The sequence below is a fragment of the Eschrichtius robustus genome, chromosome X (assembly GCF_028021215.1).
Source record: "Eschrichtius robustus isolate mEscRob2 chromosome X, mEscRob2.pri, whole genome shotgun sequence".
NCBI lineage: Eukaryota > Metazoa > Chordata > Mammalia > Artiodactyla > Eschrichtiidae > Eschrichtius > Eschrichtius robustus.
This window is the reverse complement of record NC_090845.1, coordinates 61,746,889-61,765,641: the sequence shown is the minus strand read 5'-3', so window position 1 is coordinate 61,765,641 and position 18,753 is coordinate 61,746,889. Positions and strand designations below refer to the sequence as shown.

General features: G+C 45.2%; 1 protein-coding gene across 1 annotated transcript; it reads right to left on the bottom strand.

The window, feature by feature from the left end:
* Positions 1–2,215: 2,215 nt before the first annotated feature.
* Positions 2,216–17,953, bottom strand: LOC137757233 (diacylglycerol O-acyltransferase 2-like protein 6). The gene is given in 9 exon segments (XM_068533901.1): positions 2,216–2,370; positions 2,819–2,918; positions 2,920–3,031; positions 5,325–5,499; positions 6,913–7,117; positions 7,486–7,505; positions 7,508–7,555; positions 8,086–8,196; positions 17,863–17,953. Coding segments are annotated over 9 exon segments (1,017 nt in total).
* Between the last annotated feature and the right edge of the window lie 800 nt (positions 17,954–18,753).

Below are 18,753 nucleotides of genomic sequence, written 5' to 3'. Positions count from 1 at the left end.
TGTAGGAGTGGAATTGCTAGATCATATGATAACTTTAACTTTTTGAGGAACTGCCAAGCTGTTTTCCAAAGGGGCTGTACCATTTTATGGTCCCATCAGCAATGCCTTAAGAGTTCCAATTTCTCCATATCCTCACCAATACTTGTTATTGTCTGTCTTTTTTATTATAGTCATCCTAGGGGGTGTGAAATGGTATCTCATTTTAGTTTTGTATTATATTTCCCTAATGGTTAACTGAGCATTTTTCATTTGTATATCTTCTTTGGAGGAATGTGTCTATTCAAATCCTTTGCCCATTTTTAATTGGGTTGTCTTTTTGTTGTTGAGTTGTAAGTTATTTATATATTCTGGATACTAGACTCTTATCAGATGCATGATTTGCAAATTTCTCCTGTTCTCTGTGTTGTCTTTTCACTTTCTTGATAGTGTCCTTTGAAGCACAAAAGTGTTTAATTTTAATGAAGTTCAACTTACCTATTTTTTCTTTTGTTGTTTGTGTTTTTGGTGTCATATATAAGAAACCATTGCCAAATCCAAGGCCAGCAAACTACCCTATTTTTTCTTCTAAGAGTCTTACAGTTTAAGCTCTCACTGTAGGTCTTTGATCCTTTTTGAATTAATTATTGTGTATGGTATGAGGTAGGGTTCCAACTTCACCCTTTTGCATGTGAATATCCAGTTGTCCCTGCATCATTTATTAAAAAGACTATTCTCCCCTTCCCCCATTGAATTATCTTGGCACCCTTGGCAAAAATCAATTGACCATAAATGTAGAGTTTGTTTCTCAACTCTCAATTCCATTCTGTCGCTATAAAAAGTTTATTTAATTAATACATTATTTTCCGTGAGGCCTAACCTGGGACCACTTGGAGTAGAATCCATGTCATTTTTACCCACACTTATGAACTAATTTAAGTAGGGTGCCACAGGACCACATTTAGGAAAATGAAGCTGATTAATAGGTCTCCAAGAAATGAGGAATGGGAGGTGTGGTGGTTTTTTGAATTAGAAACAGCTTTGGAATGGAATTAGCAAAACCTGGATTTTGTGGCTTTGGGCAAGTTACTTCACCTCTAGGAGTTTTAGCTACTGTGAAATGGAGATGATGGCAATCTCATGGGGCTGTGTTAGCATTCAGAGACAGAGGCTGTGAAAATGATGGCATAGCCTCTGGTACGCAGTAGGCTCTTTTATTATTATTATTATTGTTATCATTATTATTTTGTCTGCACCACGCAGCTTGTGGGATCTTAGTTCCCTGACCAGGGATTAGACCCTGGCCCTCGGCAGTGAAAGCACTGAGTCTTAACCACTGGACCACCTGGGAATTCCCCGCAGTAGGTTTTTGACATAAAGTAGACTCACAGCTGGTACATGGTCTTGTAGGTGCCCTCCCTCCTCACCCAGGGTGGTTATGTGGGATCAGGAGAGATAGGCTACTCAGGGCATGCCTGTGCCAGTTCCCATGGTTCTGTCCTGTCTCCTACACTGTGCAGCAGTTCTGGTTCCACTCCTCCAACTTTTCTGTCAGCTACAGATTAAAGGGTGGATAAAGAAGAGGAAAATGGCTCTCCACAGACCAGCTTTCTGGCTAGGTTTCAGGGAAGCCCAGTAGTGAACCACACAGTAATTAGGAAATAGTCATATCCTGTTTTATATATCTAGAGCTTTGTTTTTATAGAAGAAATGGCGTAATTATTTTTAATAAAGATTTTGCCAGTGTAGAACTGTATCACAGCTGAGGGAATCGTGTCTGCTTTGGATCAGGAAAGCATAGCTCAGGTCCCTGGTTTACCTTGTGGTGGCCCCCAAATTGTAAGGAAAGGGCCAAGGGCCTAGGAGGAAACAAACCATCCTTGTTCTCAACAAGGCTTCTAAGCTTCAGCCTAAATAGTGATGGTGTCACTAAGGCTCAGGAGGAAAGGGCATGGTGTTCTTTAACTTCTCATTCCTCTGATCAGAGTTGGCTGGAGTCAGGGGGCAAAAAAGATCTGTGGACTCACAAGACTCTGCTTACTAAACTGGGTTGTTGCCCACTCTTCCCCATCCCTCTGGTTCCTTCCTCTAAGCCGGACTCATTAAGTACTTTCTGGCTTGGTTGGCCTCCTCACTCAACCCTGAGATCTTCCCCTCTCCCCAGATTCTTCTTTCCATGTGGCCCTACTTGGATCCCTTAATGCTTTGGGGGTTCAATAACGGGGAAATCCAGCTCCTGTTATATGATTGTCAGCTCCTGGGTCTCAGGGAGGCCATACTGTACTTTGCGCTGGTCAAACAGCTTGCACAGGGCGCTGATGTAGAGTGCGTGGTACTTGTCCACCGTCTTTTTGTTTGGCTTCTTAATCTTGGGAATTGGCAGGGGCTCCCCAGCTGTGGGGAAGGAGGAGAGACAAGCATCAGACCTTTCCCCCCACCCAACTCAAATTACCCATTCCTCAGAGGGAGCCACATACTGAAACTCAGTATCTGGGTCCCCTCCCCTTCCTTTGTTCTTTCTCTCTGCTCCAACCCCATCCTGTCCCATGTTCTCCAAATACCTAATCTCGTGCATACTTAAGAGAATGAGGGTAAACTCAGAGAGTGCTGAAGGAATGTATGCGAATAATGATGCCCGCATGGCAGCTGCTGAACTGTGTCCCTCCCGTGAATGGCCACAACTCTGATCGGTTTAGTTGTCCTCCCCACTCTGCCCTCAACCACAGCCACTGGAATTCCCATTGCCTGTCCCAGCTGTGTGTCGGGTCCCCTGAGACTCGAGGGATGACCTGGGTGGGGGGAATCAAGGACCAGAGTGGTCCAAAGATGCTGGAAAACTTACCAACAGTGGTAATGGGCCGATTGAAAGGCAAGAAGCCCCAGGATCCTCGAGTGAGGCCCCGGCCGTGGAAGGTACAGAAACTTAGTCTCAGGGTTTTTTTTGATTCTGTCCTGCAAGGTTTTTTGGACGAACCTTAGCCACGTGCCCTCAGGGAAGGTCTCTTGATTGTGAACCTCATTCTCTCCAAAGGAATAGGAGGGGACAAGGTATGATCTGCAAAGAGACGGGCAGAAGTGTGAGTTCTCCCAGGAAGCTCCCCGCTGTGAAACCCTCTCCAAGGTAGGAAACCTCTACAATCTCCCCATTATAGGACAAGAGTCCAAGCACCCAAGCATCTCCAGCCTTGTGTCTCATTCTTGCTATGCTCCACACCCACCTCCCACAAGTGAACCCTTTGTGGGGAGTTGCTGCACCTTGTCTTGTGATGGAAGGAAAGTAATCTCAGGAAATCTAATAGCCCTTATTGTACCCAGCATCCAGAGTGATCTTCCTAAACTGTGTATCTGGACATGTCACTCCTCTCTTTAAAACTCTTCCAGAGCTCCTCACTTTGTACCATGCTGCTTAGCATGGACTTTGTGCTCTAGCCTTGCCTACCTGGCTAGCTTCCCCTCTCCTCAGCCCTTTGTCAGAATCAGCCTAGCCATACTAAGTGTGCTATGTTCTTGCTTGTCTATGCGTCTTTGTACATCTTGCTCCTTCTGCTATAAATGCCTTCCCTCTGTCTTCACGTGGCTAATTCTATTTCGGCCTTCACTACTCAGCTCCAATTTCATCCCCTTGAACCACCTCCAGTCCTTTGACCCCCTCCAATTCCTTCCACTCCCACCTCCCTCATCTAGTGCTTACCTCTTTCCTACACTAACACTACCCCAACTCTGTACTACAGTCATCACCTTGCCTGGCTGACTCCCAGTAGACAGCAAGCTAATCAAAAGGGGGAACTATGTCTTATTCATCTTTGAACCTCGGGGGCCTGGCATAGTGCCTGACATGTCATCATTGGCCCTCATTGAATGCCTGAGTTCTTTTTCCCTTTTGGTCTGACTGGTAATGCCTACTAATATTTCAGTTCACAGTTCAGATGTCACCCACCTATGAAACTTCTACTTTGGGTGAAAGGCTTTCCATCAATTGATGTTCTCATAGTGCTTTATACATATGTCCATAATGGCACATCTTTCATCCAACAAATATGCATTGAGTTCTTTCTATGTGCCAGCACTTTTTTAAGCCCTGGGGACATATCAGTGAACACAGTGGATTAAAAAAAAAATCTCTGTCCTCATGGAGCTTACCTTTTATTAAGAGAAGACAGACAATAAACAGTAATAATGAACAAACAGAAAACCATATATGTGAAGAAATAAAATTGATGATGTATGAGGATATGATAAGCGCAATGGGAAAAAGATCCAGCAGGATGGTCAGGATAGACCTTACTGAGAAGAGACATTTGAGCAAAGACCTGGAGAAGGTAAAGGAATAAGCCAAAGAGTTATTTGCAGGAATAATGTCCCAGGCAGAGGGGACAGCTAGAGCAAAGGCCCTAAGGGAGGAGCGTGTGGCTTGTTTGAGGGACAGCAAGGAGGCCAGTGTAGCTCTAATGGAGTGAGCAAGGGGGAGGGCAGTGGCTGATGAGATCAGAGACGTGGCAAGATCATTTAGGGTCTTGCAGGCCCTTGTAAAGACTTTGGTTTTGCTCGGAGTGAAACGGGAGCCACTGGAGCATTTGGAGTAGTGACATGATCTGACTCACGCTGAATAGGATCATCCTGGCCACGGTTGAGAATAGACTCTTGGATGTGAGGGAGGCAAGGATAGAAACAGAGAGAGCACTTAGGAGACTGTTGTAATAATCCAGGGGAGAGACGATGGGGTGGTAAACCAGGGGGCGATAGTTGAGATGGTAAGTGGTTGGCTTCTGGATATATTTTGTAATTATATGTGAATAAGTCTGTCTTCCATTGGACTGTGAGTTCCTTAAAGGCAAGGACCAGGTCTTATTTATTTTTATATGCTTAATGCCTAGTACTATGCCTGACACACAGTAGCTGTTCAATAACTGCTGAATGAATGCATTCTATTTCTCAAACCAGATTATATGCTCTTTGGGGGCAGTATCCATGTCTTTTGCATCTTTGCAATCCCCACAGCATCAAGCCCAGTGCCTTCCTTGCCCTGGGTAAGTTCTCTGGGCCTTGCAGTTCATGGGTTGATATAGACTGAAGCCCCACTTCCCCAGACCCCCAGCCTCCCAGGCTAATGGGCAGAAGGTAAAGGTCTTTTACTGTTTTTCTCCAATTTCAAGTTTTAAAAGTACCCACCAGAATGTGTCTGGAGGTCCAAACACCCTTAAGGCACAGTGTGAGCGAGTAGAGAGAAGCAATCAGTATGAAGAGGGAACCCCCTCTAACAGGTTTCCAAGGAAGGGCACCATTCTGGAGAGGTGCTACAGAGGACCTATGGCACCCTGACGATAGGGCACCAGAACCTAGGGACCCACCCTGTCTTCAGTGCCAACCTCACAAAACCTTTACGCTGTTTAAGGAGGACGGTAGAGGCTCCTGGGTGGCACAAGAGGGCTTCAGCAGCTCCACCCACCACAATAACCACAGCATTGCCCAAGCCTTTCTTGGTCAGCAAATACTTCAAGGCCAACTCACTCACTGGGCACACACCTGTGAAACCAAAGAGTCAAGTGGTATAACAAACTTGGTGCTTGAGGATGGGATAAGGGGTTCCTCCAGGGTCTTCCTGCTGGAGACAGTTCTTCTGTCTCCTGACTGTGCTTGTTTCCACTCTTCTGTCTTTAACCTCCACATCCTGGGTTAGCCCTGAGGTTGGTCCTTAGAGTCAGCTGCTTGCCTTGCAGCTCTGTGCAACTACAGTTGGGGCTACATTGAGTTCTTCTGCCTACTTTCTCTTAGCTCTATAGTACTTAAGCCCATCCCTTCCTTCTCTACCCAGGAACCACAGCTGTCTTCCACTCTCCCCAGGCTGATGGCAATTGAGGCTCTCCAGAGTTCTCTTCCCTAGGAGTAATGAGGAATAGCCACCACCATCCTGCATCCTCCTTAGAGCAACCTGGCAAAGGGAAGCCATTGGCTGGGGGTTCTGGAGAGTAGGCAGACCCAGGATCCTGTCCAAGCCAAATTGAAATGTAGATGAACCATGGAATGAGGATGACATCTTGCTGCTCTACAACAGTCACAGAGTCTTTCCTCACCTCTGCTTCCCCACTTTGCCCTGTGCTCACATTCTGTTCTCTCCTGGGATGGCAGACATTGGCTCCAGGCCACAGTCCTTGAGATCCAGGTTCATACCAATCTCAGAGGGGAGCAGAACCATCCTCTGGGACTCTAGTGGTCCCACCTGGCCCTTCCAGATATCAATGGATCTTACCTTTTAATGTTTGGCTTCAGTTGTTTTCTGGTGTCCAGAAGGATGGATATTCATCCAAAGAGAAGGACATTTGGCACAGTACCCCGGCTTGAAGCCTGGCATGGGGAAGTTGTCCTGGATTCTGACGGATGCCTATCCTTTATCCCTTGATGTCTTATGCAAGTTCAAAGGGGTTCTCAGGAGATGAGAGTCACGGGCCAGGAGGGTACCAGCTAGTATGAAAGACTTAAAAGTGTCTTTGAGACGCCCTGAGATGAGAGCTGCTACATAAATGACTGGCCAAAAGAAGCCAGTTGACATCCCCCAAAAGTCAGGCAAAGTTCATCTGAGCTGTCCCATTCATGCCTCATTTTCCCTATATTTGGTTTTGATATTTGGCTTTTGCTTTCTGCTTTCCACTTTGGCTTTGATCCTGAACTCCAGGCTTCTGCTTCCTCCTCTGAAAGGATCCCTGGCAACTCTTATGAATGCCTATAACTTATCCTGCTGCCTAATGAAACCCTGCCTCCCAGATCTTGGACAGAACCTGAGGCTTGGCCACATATTCCTGTTACTGGCCCAGTGTGTTCTGGACTCATTTTCTACTAAGTGCTCTTCCAGCAGGGAGTGAGAACTGGACTGACTGTCAAGGCTTATAGAAGTTGGAGCCGTGAGGTAGGTCAGAGAATGGAATGATTTCTTATACTCACCCATTGACATCACATAATCTCGCACAATTGGGATCCAGAACATCCCTTCCAAGGTCCCTACATAAGGAGTGATGGCTGGCAAAATTTGAGCAAAGCCAGTGGCCTCAGTGGCAAAGATGATGAAGACACCATAAGAGAGAATGCCATGGGGGTGGTTGGCAATGATATAGTTGTGTTTGGGACAGAGGTCATGAGTCTTCACCAGCTGTTAGAGGGAGATTGAATCACAGTAGTGGATAGAAGGAAGAGAGGACATGTGGACTCAGATCCCAGTAGGTAGCCTGTGTTTCCCTTGGGGAGCCCCAAATCCCTATTCACTGGGATGTCTTCACTGTCACAGGATTGCCAGGGGTTATGATGCTCAGAGAGGCTGAACTGGGTCTGCCACTCTGAGGCAAGGTGCTATCCGCTTGTCTCCCCACCTGCGCATCCATCTTGGGTCCCTGCTCTGCATTATGCCTCTGGGCCTTGATGTCCACTGCTGGCCACCAAAGCCTTTGAAAACATGGGGCTGAATGGGGAGGGAGAGTCTGGGCAACAGGGACTGAGGGCACCCAGAGGAAGCGTAGTCACCTTTACTGGGAAGTAATTTGGAAATACTTCCAGAGGGTCCAGTTTCGCACCCAAGTTGAATGCCCACCACCTGCAGGTACGGAAGGGAAGGGAAGACTGTGTGAGATCTTGCCAATCCCTCTACTTCTCCCTGAGGTGGAGGGTTCTTCCTAAAATCTTCAGGTCACTAGAGGGGACTTCTCACATTTCCATATCTTGGGCACAGAGCTATAGGTACTGTCCCTGAATCCATCCCCCAAGGAGACACAGGAAGCCCCTGCTCCTCTGGAGCAGTCAGAAAGGTGGGAGGGAAATAGCAGGAGGCTGGGATCGCCCGCCCAGAAACCAGCCTTAATTCTTCCTGGGCAGCCTGGCAGAGACCTCTGTTCCTTGCTGAGCTTTGCCCTCCTGTCTCCCTCCCCTTCCCTCTACCTTCCTGTGCTCCTCTCCCTCTCTCCCTCGCTTCGCCTCCCTGACCTCCTTTCCTTTCCCTTTCCTCTTCTTTCCTCTCCCCACCTCTTCTCCCTCTGTCTCTCCCACTCTCTCCTTCCAACCCCACCCCAGCCCTGTGGTTCCATCCTTGGTACAGACGGGGACCACCACTCTTCCCCTGTTTCTTACCTTGACTGTGGGTGTTCCAGTCATAGGCGAGCCAGGCTAAGGTGAGCACGGACAGCATCCCGAACTTAGTGAACACCAGAAAGTAGGGTATAAGAAGAATAGGAATAGCTCCTGAGGGGACACAAAGGGTTCGTGCCCTTCAGTTCCCTTCAAGTTTAATACACCTCTCATAACCCCGATCTCTGCTCTGTAGTGAAGGAGCAGGTCGAGGTCGGTGTGAGACTCTTCTCTCCTCATCCCCCCAACCCCCTACCCCCCTCCTAGCTCTCCTGTGGTCCGGGATGACTTCTGAGTCCCTGGATCTGGGTCCCCTTAATGGCTGAGAACTTAACTGAGGAAACAGCAGAACCATGACGTTCTCAGAGTAGGTCCTCAGCTGGGGTCAAAGGACAGCACTACTTGGCAATTGAAAGGAAACAGCATCTTGGGCCGGTGGCTTACATCCCCATTCTGGGACCTCAGGAAGTCCTTTCTGAAAGCTCAACCCTCCTCCCTTTGTGGAACTGCTCTGTCAGCACATTCCAGTGGAGAGGGGCGGCCTGCAGTGTACAGGCTGTTTGATGCTGAGAAGAAAACACATATTAGAAACTGCTTTACTTTGTTCGATTTTGTCCCATTCGAAATGTCTCAAAAGTTCAGAAGGGGGAAAAATCATCTCTGTTAGCAAAGGGTCACAGCAGGCTGTGAAATGCAGACGTGATACATCTTATAGCAGTGGGAGTTGAATTCCATTTTAAAATCTGCATTCATGAGAAAGAGGGGCTCAGTACACATATTGTGAATTTAAAAATACCCAGCTAAAGGAATGACTTCTTTGACCAGATAACATCATAGTAGATACAAGTTTCAGAGAAGGGGAAGAAACTCAAGAGTTACCTGCCAGCAGGTGTGTCTCTCGCATTTTGGGCTTAGATGAAAATAACAGGAAAAAGATGGAATGGGCATTAAAAAAAAAAGTCGTGTTATGGAGTAGAAGAAACCTTAGTGATAGGCTGAATTCCCCTTACAAGAGCTGGCTGAAGTGGTTGTTGTAAGCATACTAATTAAATAGGAAATAGCAGGGGGAGGAATTTTATGGGAAGATTGCCATGGATACAAATCTTGCTACCTCTGACCCTCATAAAAGATGAGAGTAAATTTGCTGGGTAAGCGTCAGAAGAAAACTCAGATAAAGTTAAATATGAATCATTATTAATTTTTTTTAACTTCTTTATTGGAGTATAATGGCTTTACAATGGTGTGTTAGTTTCTGCTTTATAACAAAGTGAATCAGCTATGCATATACATATATCCCCATATCCCCTCCCTCTTGCGTCTCCCTCCCTCCCACCCTCCCTATCCCACCCCTCTAGGTGGTCACAAAGCACCGAACTGATCCCCTGTGCTATGTGGCTGCTTCCCACTAGCTATCTATTTTACGTTTGGTAGTGTATATATGTCCATGCCACTCTCTCACTTCGTCCCAGTTTACCCTTCCCCCTCCCCATGTCCTCAAGTCCATTCTCTAGTAGGTCTGCGTCTTTATTCCCATCCTGCCCCTAGGTTCTTCAGAACCATCTTTTTTTTTTTTTTTAGATTCCATATATATGTGTTAGCATACGATATTTGTTTTTCTCTTTCTGACTTACTTCACTCTGTATGACAGTCTCTAGATTCATCCACGTCTCTACAAATGACCCAGTTTCGTTCCTTTTTATTGCTGAGTAATATTCCATTGTATATATGTGCCACATCCTCTTTATCCATTCATCTGTCGATGGACACTTAGGTTGCTTCCATGTCCTGGCTACTGTAAATAGTGCTGCAATGAACATTGGGGTGCATGTGTCTTTTTGAATTATGGTTTTCTCCGGATTTATGTCCAGGAGCGTGATTGCTGGATCATATGGTAACTCTATTTTTAGTTTTTTAAGGAACCTCCATACTGTTCTCCACAGTGGCTGTATCAATTTACATTCCCACCAACAGTGCAAGAGGGTTCCCTTTTCTCCACACCCTTAGAAGGATTTTTTTTTAGTAGATTTTAAAAGTATTTAATTTAATGGGATTTTCTACACAGGTGATCATGTCATCTGTGAATTAGGACAGTCGTATTTCTTACTTTTCAATCTGTATGCTTTTCTTTCTTTTTTTTTTTTCTTCTTGCTTTATTGCACTTGCTAGGACTTTTAGTATGATGTTGAATACAAATGGTGAGAGTGAACATCCTTGCTTTGCTCCCCATCTTAGGGAGAAAGCTTTCAGTCTTTCACCATTAAGTATGATGTTACCTGCAGGGTTTTTTTTTACAGATGCTCTTTATCAAGTTGAGAAAGTTGCCTTCTATTCCTAGTTTGCTGAGAGATTTTATCATGGATTAAAGTTTGTCAAATGTTTTTTCTACATCAATTGATATAATTGTGTGTGTTTTTTCTCCCTTAGGTGGTTAATATGCTAGGTTATATTGATTGATTTTCAAATATTTACACTTGCATTCTGGGATACAGCCCACTTGGTCATGGTATATTAATCTTTGTTTGATTTGCTAGTATTTTTTTTGAGGATTTTTGCATTTATATTCATGAGGGATATTGGACTGTAGTTTTCTTTTTTGTACTGTTTTGTCTGGTTTTGGTATCAGGGTCTGGCCTCATAAGTGAGTTGGCAAGTGTTCCTTCCTCTTCTATTTTCTGAAAAAGATTGTGTAGAATTTGTGATATATCATCTTTAAAATGTTTGGAAGAATATGCCGTTGAAACCAACTGGGTCTGCAGATTTCTGTTTTGGAAGGTTTATAACCTTCCAAAATTAAAATTTAATTTAATTAATAGTTACAGGTTATCTATTTCATTTTGGGTGAGTTTTGGTTGTTTGTGGTTTTCAAGGACGTCTTCAAATATAATTGTTAATTTGTCTATTTTTTTTCCAGTTCTGTCAGGTTTCACTTCATATATTTTAAAGCTCTATTGCCAGGTGCATAGACATTTAGGATAGTTATGTCTTCTTGGTGAATTGACCCTTTTACCATTATGTAATATCCTTTTTCACCCTTGGTCTTGACTTCAAAAAAATAAATTTAAACCTGTACACCCTCAAATTACTAATGATTACTAGCTTAAGTTAAAGATGGTACCAATATGAATCTAAGTGGGTCCTTTCTTCAAATCATTTCTGATTCACCTTGCTTGCTCACTTTCCCCATATAGTAATAGCCAACATTTACCGTACACTCATCATGTAAAACTAAGTATTTTACATGCGTATTTTATTTAATCTTCATAAAGCCCCCATTAGGACAATAAGCATTCTCATTTTGTGAATGAGGAACCCAGGTTCAGAGAAGTTAAATAACCACTTAAGGTCACACAGCCAGCTAGTGGGTGAGCCAGAGTTGAGAACTCACACTCTTCCTCCAGAGACTGTACTCCTTGCCACTGAGCTGTAATTATTGCTTTCCTTTAGTCAATTATTAATTCCCGTCAGTACTGTCCTCCAAACATCTTTCAAATTATTCTATTCCCCACCTCCATGCTATCATCCGGTCCAAGCCACCATTCTCTCTCTCTAAGCCGACTGCCAATGTCTTCTAAACAGGTTACCTGCTTCGATTTGAGCCATGATGCAGCCAGCATGCTAAATGCAAATCTCTGTCCTTCTATAGCATATAACCAAGAACATGGCTGGTTTGTCAAAGAGACATTTCTGTGGCTCTGTGATTACTTAATGGATCAAAATTAATGATAAATATGAGAACCTATGGGGGTTAATGGTAATTCAATAATTCAACAACTCACATGGCTTCCCATGACTCTTAGGATCCAGTCCAGTCTCATAACCTTGGTTCTGAAGGTCCTCTGTGATGGAGCCCCTGGCCACCCCCTGGTTCTCTGCATGCCACCATACTGTTCTTCTGTCAGTTTCTTCAACTCATTCTGTTCCCCAGCCTCCGGGCTTCTGTGCATGTTGTCCCTTTTGCCTGGAAGACTCTTTCCTCAGCTCGTTGCCTGGCTAGTTCCTATTCATATTTCAGGCTTCAGGATAAATGTCACAGTTTCAACATTTTGGAGCTATCTTTAACTTCTCTCCCTTTCCAAAAAAAAATCTCTCCCATTCATCCTCCTGCCTCTGTCTCCATTGCCACTGCTGTGGTCCAGAACTTGATCTCCTCTGGTCTGGACTGCAGCCTTTTGTCTATTCTTGCCTGCTGGTCTCTTCCCCTCCAGTCTATTTTCCATGCCGCAGATATATTTTTAAGGCACAGTCATAATGTTGTTTGCCTCCTCTGAAGCCTTCAGTATTTTCCCACTGCTGACAGGATAAAGTCTGAACATGTTAGCCTGGTGTTTAAGGCCCTCCATGGGCCGGCCCCACACACCTTCTTGGCCTCATCTCTCAGCACCGGCACTCACACCCCTTATGATCTAGCATGAGGTGATCATACCCACACCACTGTAAGGACATGGGGTGATCTGAAGTGGCTCATGGATGGAAAGTTATTTTAATGTGTAGTGAATAAAAGTGAATTCATGGTGGTAATGTAAAGTTTCCTGTTAGAATATATTAATTTAGGGGCTTCCCTGGTGGTGCAGTTGTTAAGAATCTGCCTGCCAATGCAGGGGACATGGGTTCGAGCCCTGGTCCGGGAAGATCCCACATGCCGCGGAGCAACTAAGCCCGTGCGCCACAACTACTGAGCCTGTGCTCTAGAGCCCGTGAGCCACAACTACTGAGCCCACGTGCCACAACTACTGAAGCCCGCGCACCTAGAGCCCATGCTCTGCAACAAGAGAAGCCACCACAATGAGAAGCCCGTGCACCACAACGAAGAGTAGCCCCTGCTCGCCACAACTAGAGAAAGCCCGCGCACAGCAAGGAAGACCCAGTGCAGCCAAAAATTAAATAAATGAATAAATAAATAAATTTATAAAAAAAAGAATATATTAATTTAGGTTATAGGAATGAGTCAATTTGGGGAAAAAATGTTAAGTAATAATAGCATAGGTGGTACTCAGCTGTGGAAAGAACCAGAAAGTGGGAGGCAAATGGCTGAAGAATGGGAAACGGGGGTCCAACCACCTTAGTCTACTCCTCATTCTTTCAACCCACCATGCAATTTCACCTCTCCATGCCTTTGGTGATACTGTTCCCTTATTCTGACTACCCTCTCTCCAACTTTCTGTCTATGTCAAAATTCTCTCAGCCATCAAGGCTTAGCTCAAATGATACCTCCTTGATGATATCTTTGCTTATTCTCTGGTCAGAATGAAGAGTTCCCTCCTCTACACACCCACAGCACATTACTTCTGCATCTATTTGGTCCTGTTTCATTTTGCTGCTTGTGTAGTTAGCACCTTACATGTCTGGCCCTTTGCCTTTTAGACAGTAAGCTTCCTTTTTTTTTAAAAATAAATTTATTTATTTTTGGCTGCGTTGGGTCTTCGTTGTGGTGCGCGGACTTCTCATTGTGGTGGCTTCTCTTGTTGTGGAGCACGGGCTCTAGGCACGCGGGCTTCAGTAGTTGTGGCTCACGGGCTCTAGAGTGCAGGCTCAGTAGTTGTAGCACACGGGCTTAGTTGCTCCACGGCATGTGGGATCTTCCCAGATCGGGGTTCGGACCCGTGTCCCCTGCATTGGCAGGCAGATTCTTAACCACTGCGCCACCAGGGAAGCCCTAGACAGTAAGCTTCTTGAAAACAGCCTTCAGAACAGTGCCAAGCACAGGAGGATGATGACTCAGGATAAATATACTTGTTACATTCAAGTGTTGTAGCACAGGGAAGTTTGATTTTAAAATTCTCCAAATGGCAGGTGAATGTTAACAGGGAAAGAAACCACCAATGCCCTTATTCCAAATAAAGAAAGGCCTTCTGAGGTTCCAGGGTGTGCATGAGTGTGTAAGGCTATGGGCAGCCTGTCATTTCTAGTGTAAAGCAAAAACCCGGCATCTTAATCAGTTGGCTCAAAGCCTACAGAAATCCAAGAATGTGGCTGGTTTGTCAAAGACGAATTTCTGTGGCTTTGTGATTACTTATTGGATCTGTATTACTATAAATATAAGAACCCGCGGGAGTAAAAAGAAGATAATTTAGTAATTCAGCAAACATAGACTGAGCATACCTCGTGTGAAATCCCTGTGCTAGAAGCAATGGGGGCTGGCTTGGGGCCTGGAAGGAGGAGGGTGAAGAGCATAAGTATGAAAACGATGAAAGTAATGTAAGTATGTTTACTGATACCTTGTATAGAGCATTTATTGTCAACAAGCACTCTGTTCAGCACTTAATGTGCGTTATCTCATTTAATCCTCTCACGACCCTGAGAGGTAGATAATTTTATTATCCCCATTTTACATATGAAGAAACTGAGGCTCGGAGAGGTCATGTATCTTCATTTCAAGCTTTGGGAAAAAAAGTAGGTAGCATTTGTTGAGTCTTTATTATGAGCCAAGAGCTACTTTAGGCACTTTGTGTATGCTTAATTAATTTTAAGTCATATTAAGACATGTAAAAAATAAAGTTCCTGCTTTCCAGAAACTCCTAGTCTAGAGGGGAAAACTGATACCATAAATAATGGATATATCCCAGAGGGTGAGAACAATACAGTTAGGGTTCAAATGTCATTATATGGGGACCAAAGGAGAAGGCCATTCTTTACTACCGGGCAACCTAGAAAGGCTTCTTGCAGAAGGTAAGATTTAAATTGAATCTTGAAGGAAGAGTAGGATTTTGACAGATGGATTAGTGGCGGAAGGGCCTTCCACGCGCAAGGAAGAGCTCGAACGAAGGCCTGGAGATGGAAGAGTCCAAGGTCTGTGAGTAATACCATAACCTGTAAAAGTACAAGGGAGCATGGGAAGCCATGGAACAGGAGATGACACTGGGAAGGAAGCAGGGGAGCTCAGGTCCCATGCTGAATGGAATGAGAAGCCAGTGATGGTTCTTAGCAGAGGAAGAGCGTGATCATATCTGTGTATCAGTAAGATCATTTGAGATGACTTTGGGAGCAGGAGAAACGGTAGGCAGGGAGGTCAGCTAAGAGTTGCAGTGACTTAGATGAGAGGCAATGGGAACCTGAAATCGGCTACTACTTCTGAAATCAATTTGAAAGATACTATGGAGGCAGAATGTTCAGGGGTTTGCAGTTGACTGGATGTAGGGGGTGAAGGAGAGGGAGTAGTGAACGATGCCTTGAAAGGGCCTGTGGGAATGCTCGGAAGGTATCAGAGTCTCTGTTTGCCTCATTTTCTAGGATCTAGTTACTCATTATTCTTCCTGAAGGTGCAATGAAATCAGAGTCTAGGGTGTCTGTCTCAGAAGTGGTAGTCACTCTTCTGTTGATCAAACGTCTTCTGAGGTGGGGTGGTTGGGCTCCAATGTCAATTTCTATAACAGAAAGAAAATGAACGTCTACTGAGGGTTTTCTTTCCTCTTTGATTATCAGAATGGTCTTGAGAGCTTTGTTCTACAATGGTAGAGGGTGAACGACTTACTTGCACAAGCTCACATAACAAGTAAACGGCAGACCTGGTCTGTCTGACTCCCAAGAGTATGTTCTATTTTTTGTGTTATCCGCAACCAGAGGTAGGAGGCAGACCCACACACACACACAAAAAGATGTCCATGAGAGAGAAAAAAGAACAAGAGGTGGACTTAAAGGTCTTTACTGAGGAGAAGAAATCTGGAAGAATCAACAGTGTCAAGCCTGGTCTTGCAAGAAATAGAACAATGACAAGACGTGGCTCCTGTTTTCATGGAGCTTTACTGGGTAGAGGAGGCAAAGGGTATAAAGGCTGCTATGCAACCAATTTTTCCAAAGTGCTCTGGACTTTCAGAGATAATATAGTCTCAGGTTGCCAGGAAAATGTTGCAGAGAAGGTATGACTTGAGCAATATCTCAAAGGAGGGGTTGTCCAGGGATAGTGCAGGAAGGGTGATCAGGGAATCTTTTAAGTGGAGGAGATAGAGCAGAAGTGAAGGAGTGAGAGAGTAAGTACCCTTCGCATTTGTTCTGTGAATAGATTGCCTGGAATACGAGCTTCACCTAGGGGAAGAGTAGGGGAATGAACTGGTAAAGAGTTTGAGGCAGAGAGTGGAGCAGGGCCTTGAATGCCCAGGATAACACATTTGTACTTCATCAAGTAGGCAAGGGAAAACCGCTGACTATTTTTGAGCAGCAGAGGGCTGTAATCAAAGATGCATTTGAAAGACTCTTCTGGCTGCAGGCAGTGGAATATATGGGAGAGGGTGGAGAATAGAAGGCCAGGAAAGAGGATATTGCAACAGTTTAGATAGATGGCAATACAAGCCCAGAAAAGAAGAGACAGATGGAGAGCCATCCTTTAACTGGAAGCTGGGCCTCAGAGGGGCTCTCAGGAGCATTGCTTAATTCCAAGGGTCATGAATATTTATATTCCACATCTCCCCCAAACCATCTCTTCATTCTCTCCTCGCTTCTTTCCTCCTTCTTGTCCCTCTGCCTTTTCTCTCCCTCTCATCCCTACTTTTCCCCCCATCACTCCCAGTAGTGCTCAGTAATCAGCCATGATTCTCAACATCATTCAGGAAGGAGGAGAAGCGCTGAGGGAGGCTCTGAGCAAGACAGAAAGAATGAAGGAAAAAGGGTGAGAAAAAGAAGGAAGAAAGGAATTAGGAAGGAGGAAGGGAGGGAGGAAGGAAGGAAGGACACTTTTCTGTAAGGAGCATTTACTGGGAACCAGGCCATGGACCCCTTTGGCAGTCTGGTGAAGCCCTTTTCTGAATAGTATTTTTAAATGCACAAAATAAAATACACAGACTTACAAAGGAAACTCATCATAGTAAAACACCGTTATCAAAATATTGCCAAAAATGTCATACAGTAACATGGGCTTCTTGATTTATGTGTTAAATAACCACGCCTAGTGGTAGTTCCAATAACTGTTGGAATTTGGAAGTGGTAACGAGCATAAATGAACTTTTGAGATGACTGCAACAACTGGCACGTGAAATGTAAATCTCTGTGATGTCTATTACCGACAAATTCACAGGTATTTCTGTGGTTTGCTGCCTACATTCGTCATTTCAATATGAGGTTAGTGAAAATAAACAGGTAATTTTTTCCATCCAAATTCAACGTTGTCCCTCCCTGCCTCATTCTAGGTCTATAGGTCCCTAGTTAAGAACCACTGTTCTGCGGGGTCATATAGCCTCTCACAGATTAGACTTGGCAGCCTCCTAACCTGTCCCATCCTTCAGGATGACATTTCTCCATGTCCAGTTTCCAAACTTGCCCCTGTAATTGGCTGCTCACAAAGCCCTGGTTTCTGACTGAGAAAAGCTTTGAGCTCTCAGCCCATTTGCCCAGCACCGATGACTGTCATTCTCTGAGTCCATTGAGGAACTGGCCCTTTCTCAAAATTCTGTCTAATAAGTCACTCGTGCAGCCTGCAGATTTTCCATAATTCTCTCATCATAGTCTTATACTGGAAAATCACCTTACGTCTACCCAGTAACACCAACTCTGCCCCTGCCCCCGAATAGGACTCTTTTCAGCTAGTTCACAGGGGGCAGTCCTGAGAGAAGGCTGGGGTGATCTTTAAACCAGGAAACCTGCAGCCTCACTCCTGGCCTTCATGCCCCTCAGATGGGAAGAGAGAAATCTAATGAACTCAACAGTAGCCCTCTCTCTGGGTGGAGAGGCACAGTCCTTCCCAGAGAGAGGGGACCAACCAAATGATCTCTTTGGAGCCCTCCTCATCTGGAGATTCCTGGTCTCTTTCCTCATCTGTTCCCTTGTGCTCTCCAGCCCCTGGGGTTCACTCACCTAAAGAGACATAGGCTGGGATCCACTGCAAAACAGAGAGTGTTTGGAGGCTTTCCTGAAGATCCAGATGGGAGAGGAAGGCCATGGCCATGGTGCTGTTCTGTTGTGGTAAGAAGGCTTGTGCCCCCAAAGCTGAGCTGATTGCAGGTGCTTTGCTTTAATCTCATCACTGAGTCCTTTTATCTGCTGGAGGTTTTAGCCTTGACCTAACCTTTTCTCCAGTCTTCCCTGTTCTCTCCCCACCTCAACTTCCTACGCACACACCAGGCTTTAGACCATACTTTCTAATCTCTCTAATATGCATCCTTTCCCCACAGGTGCTCAATTGCCTCGGGCTGGTTCTAGCTGTGTGTGTGCGTGCGTGTGTGTGTGTGTGTGTGTGTGTGTGTGTGTATGAGGAGGGGTCCCTGATAAATTAGTGCAGGAAAAGGGAATGGCTTAGGCCTCAAATAGGATCTCTGAAAAGCATTCTGCCCTGGTGGGTGCTCTTCGACTCCTCCTGTCTTCTACTGAGAGCCACCTAGTCGACTAGAGCCTTTTTCTGCATGAATATCTAGACTTCTCAGATCCCTCCTTGTGCCTCTGTTCCCAGGGCTTCTGTACCAGTGGCCAGTGAGAGAAGCACTGCACAGAGAGCAGACCTGGCTTTCGGTCCTGGCTCCGCCAAGTTCCTCCCTGGACGCTGTGGGGGAATTGCTCTGTCTCTCTAGATCTGTTGTTGGGAGGCAATCTAGCGGCTAAAGGCGTGGACTTTAGAGCCAGATAGCTGGGGTTCAGATCTCAGCTCTGCCACTTACAAGTTGGCAAACCTCTGTGCCTCGGTTTCCCCAACTGTAAAATGGGGATAATAATAGTACCCGCTTCATAGGGTTGGTCTGAGGATTGAGTGAG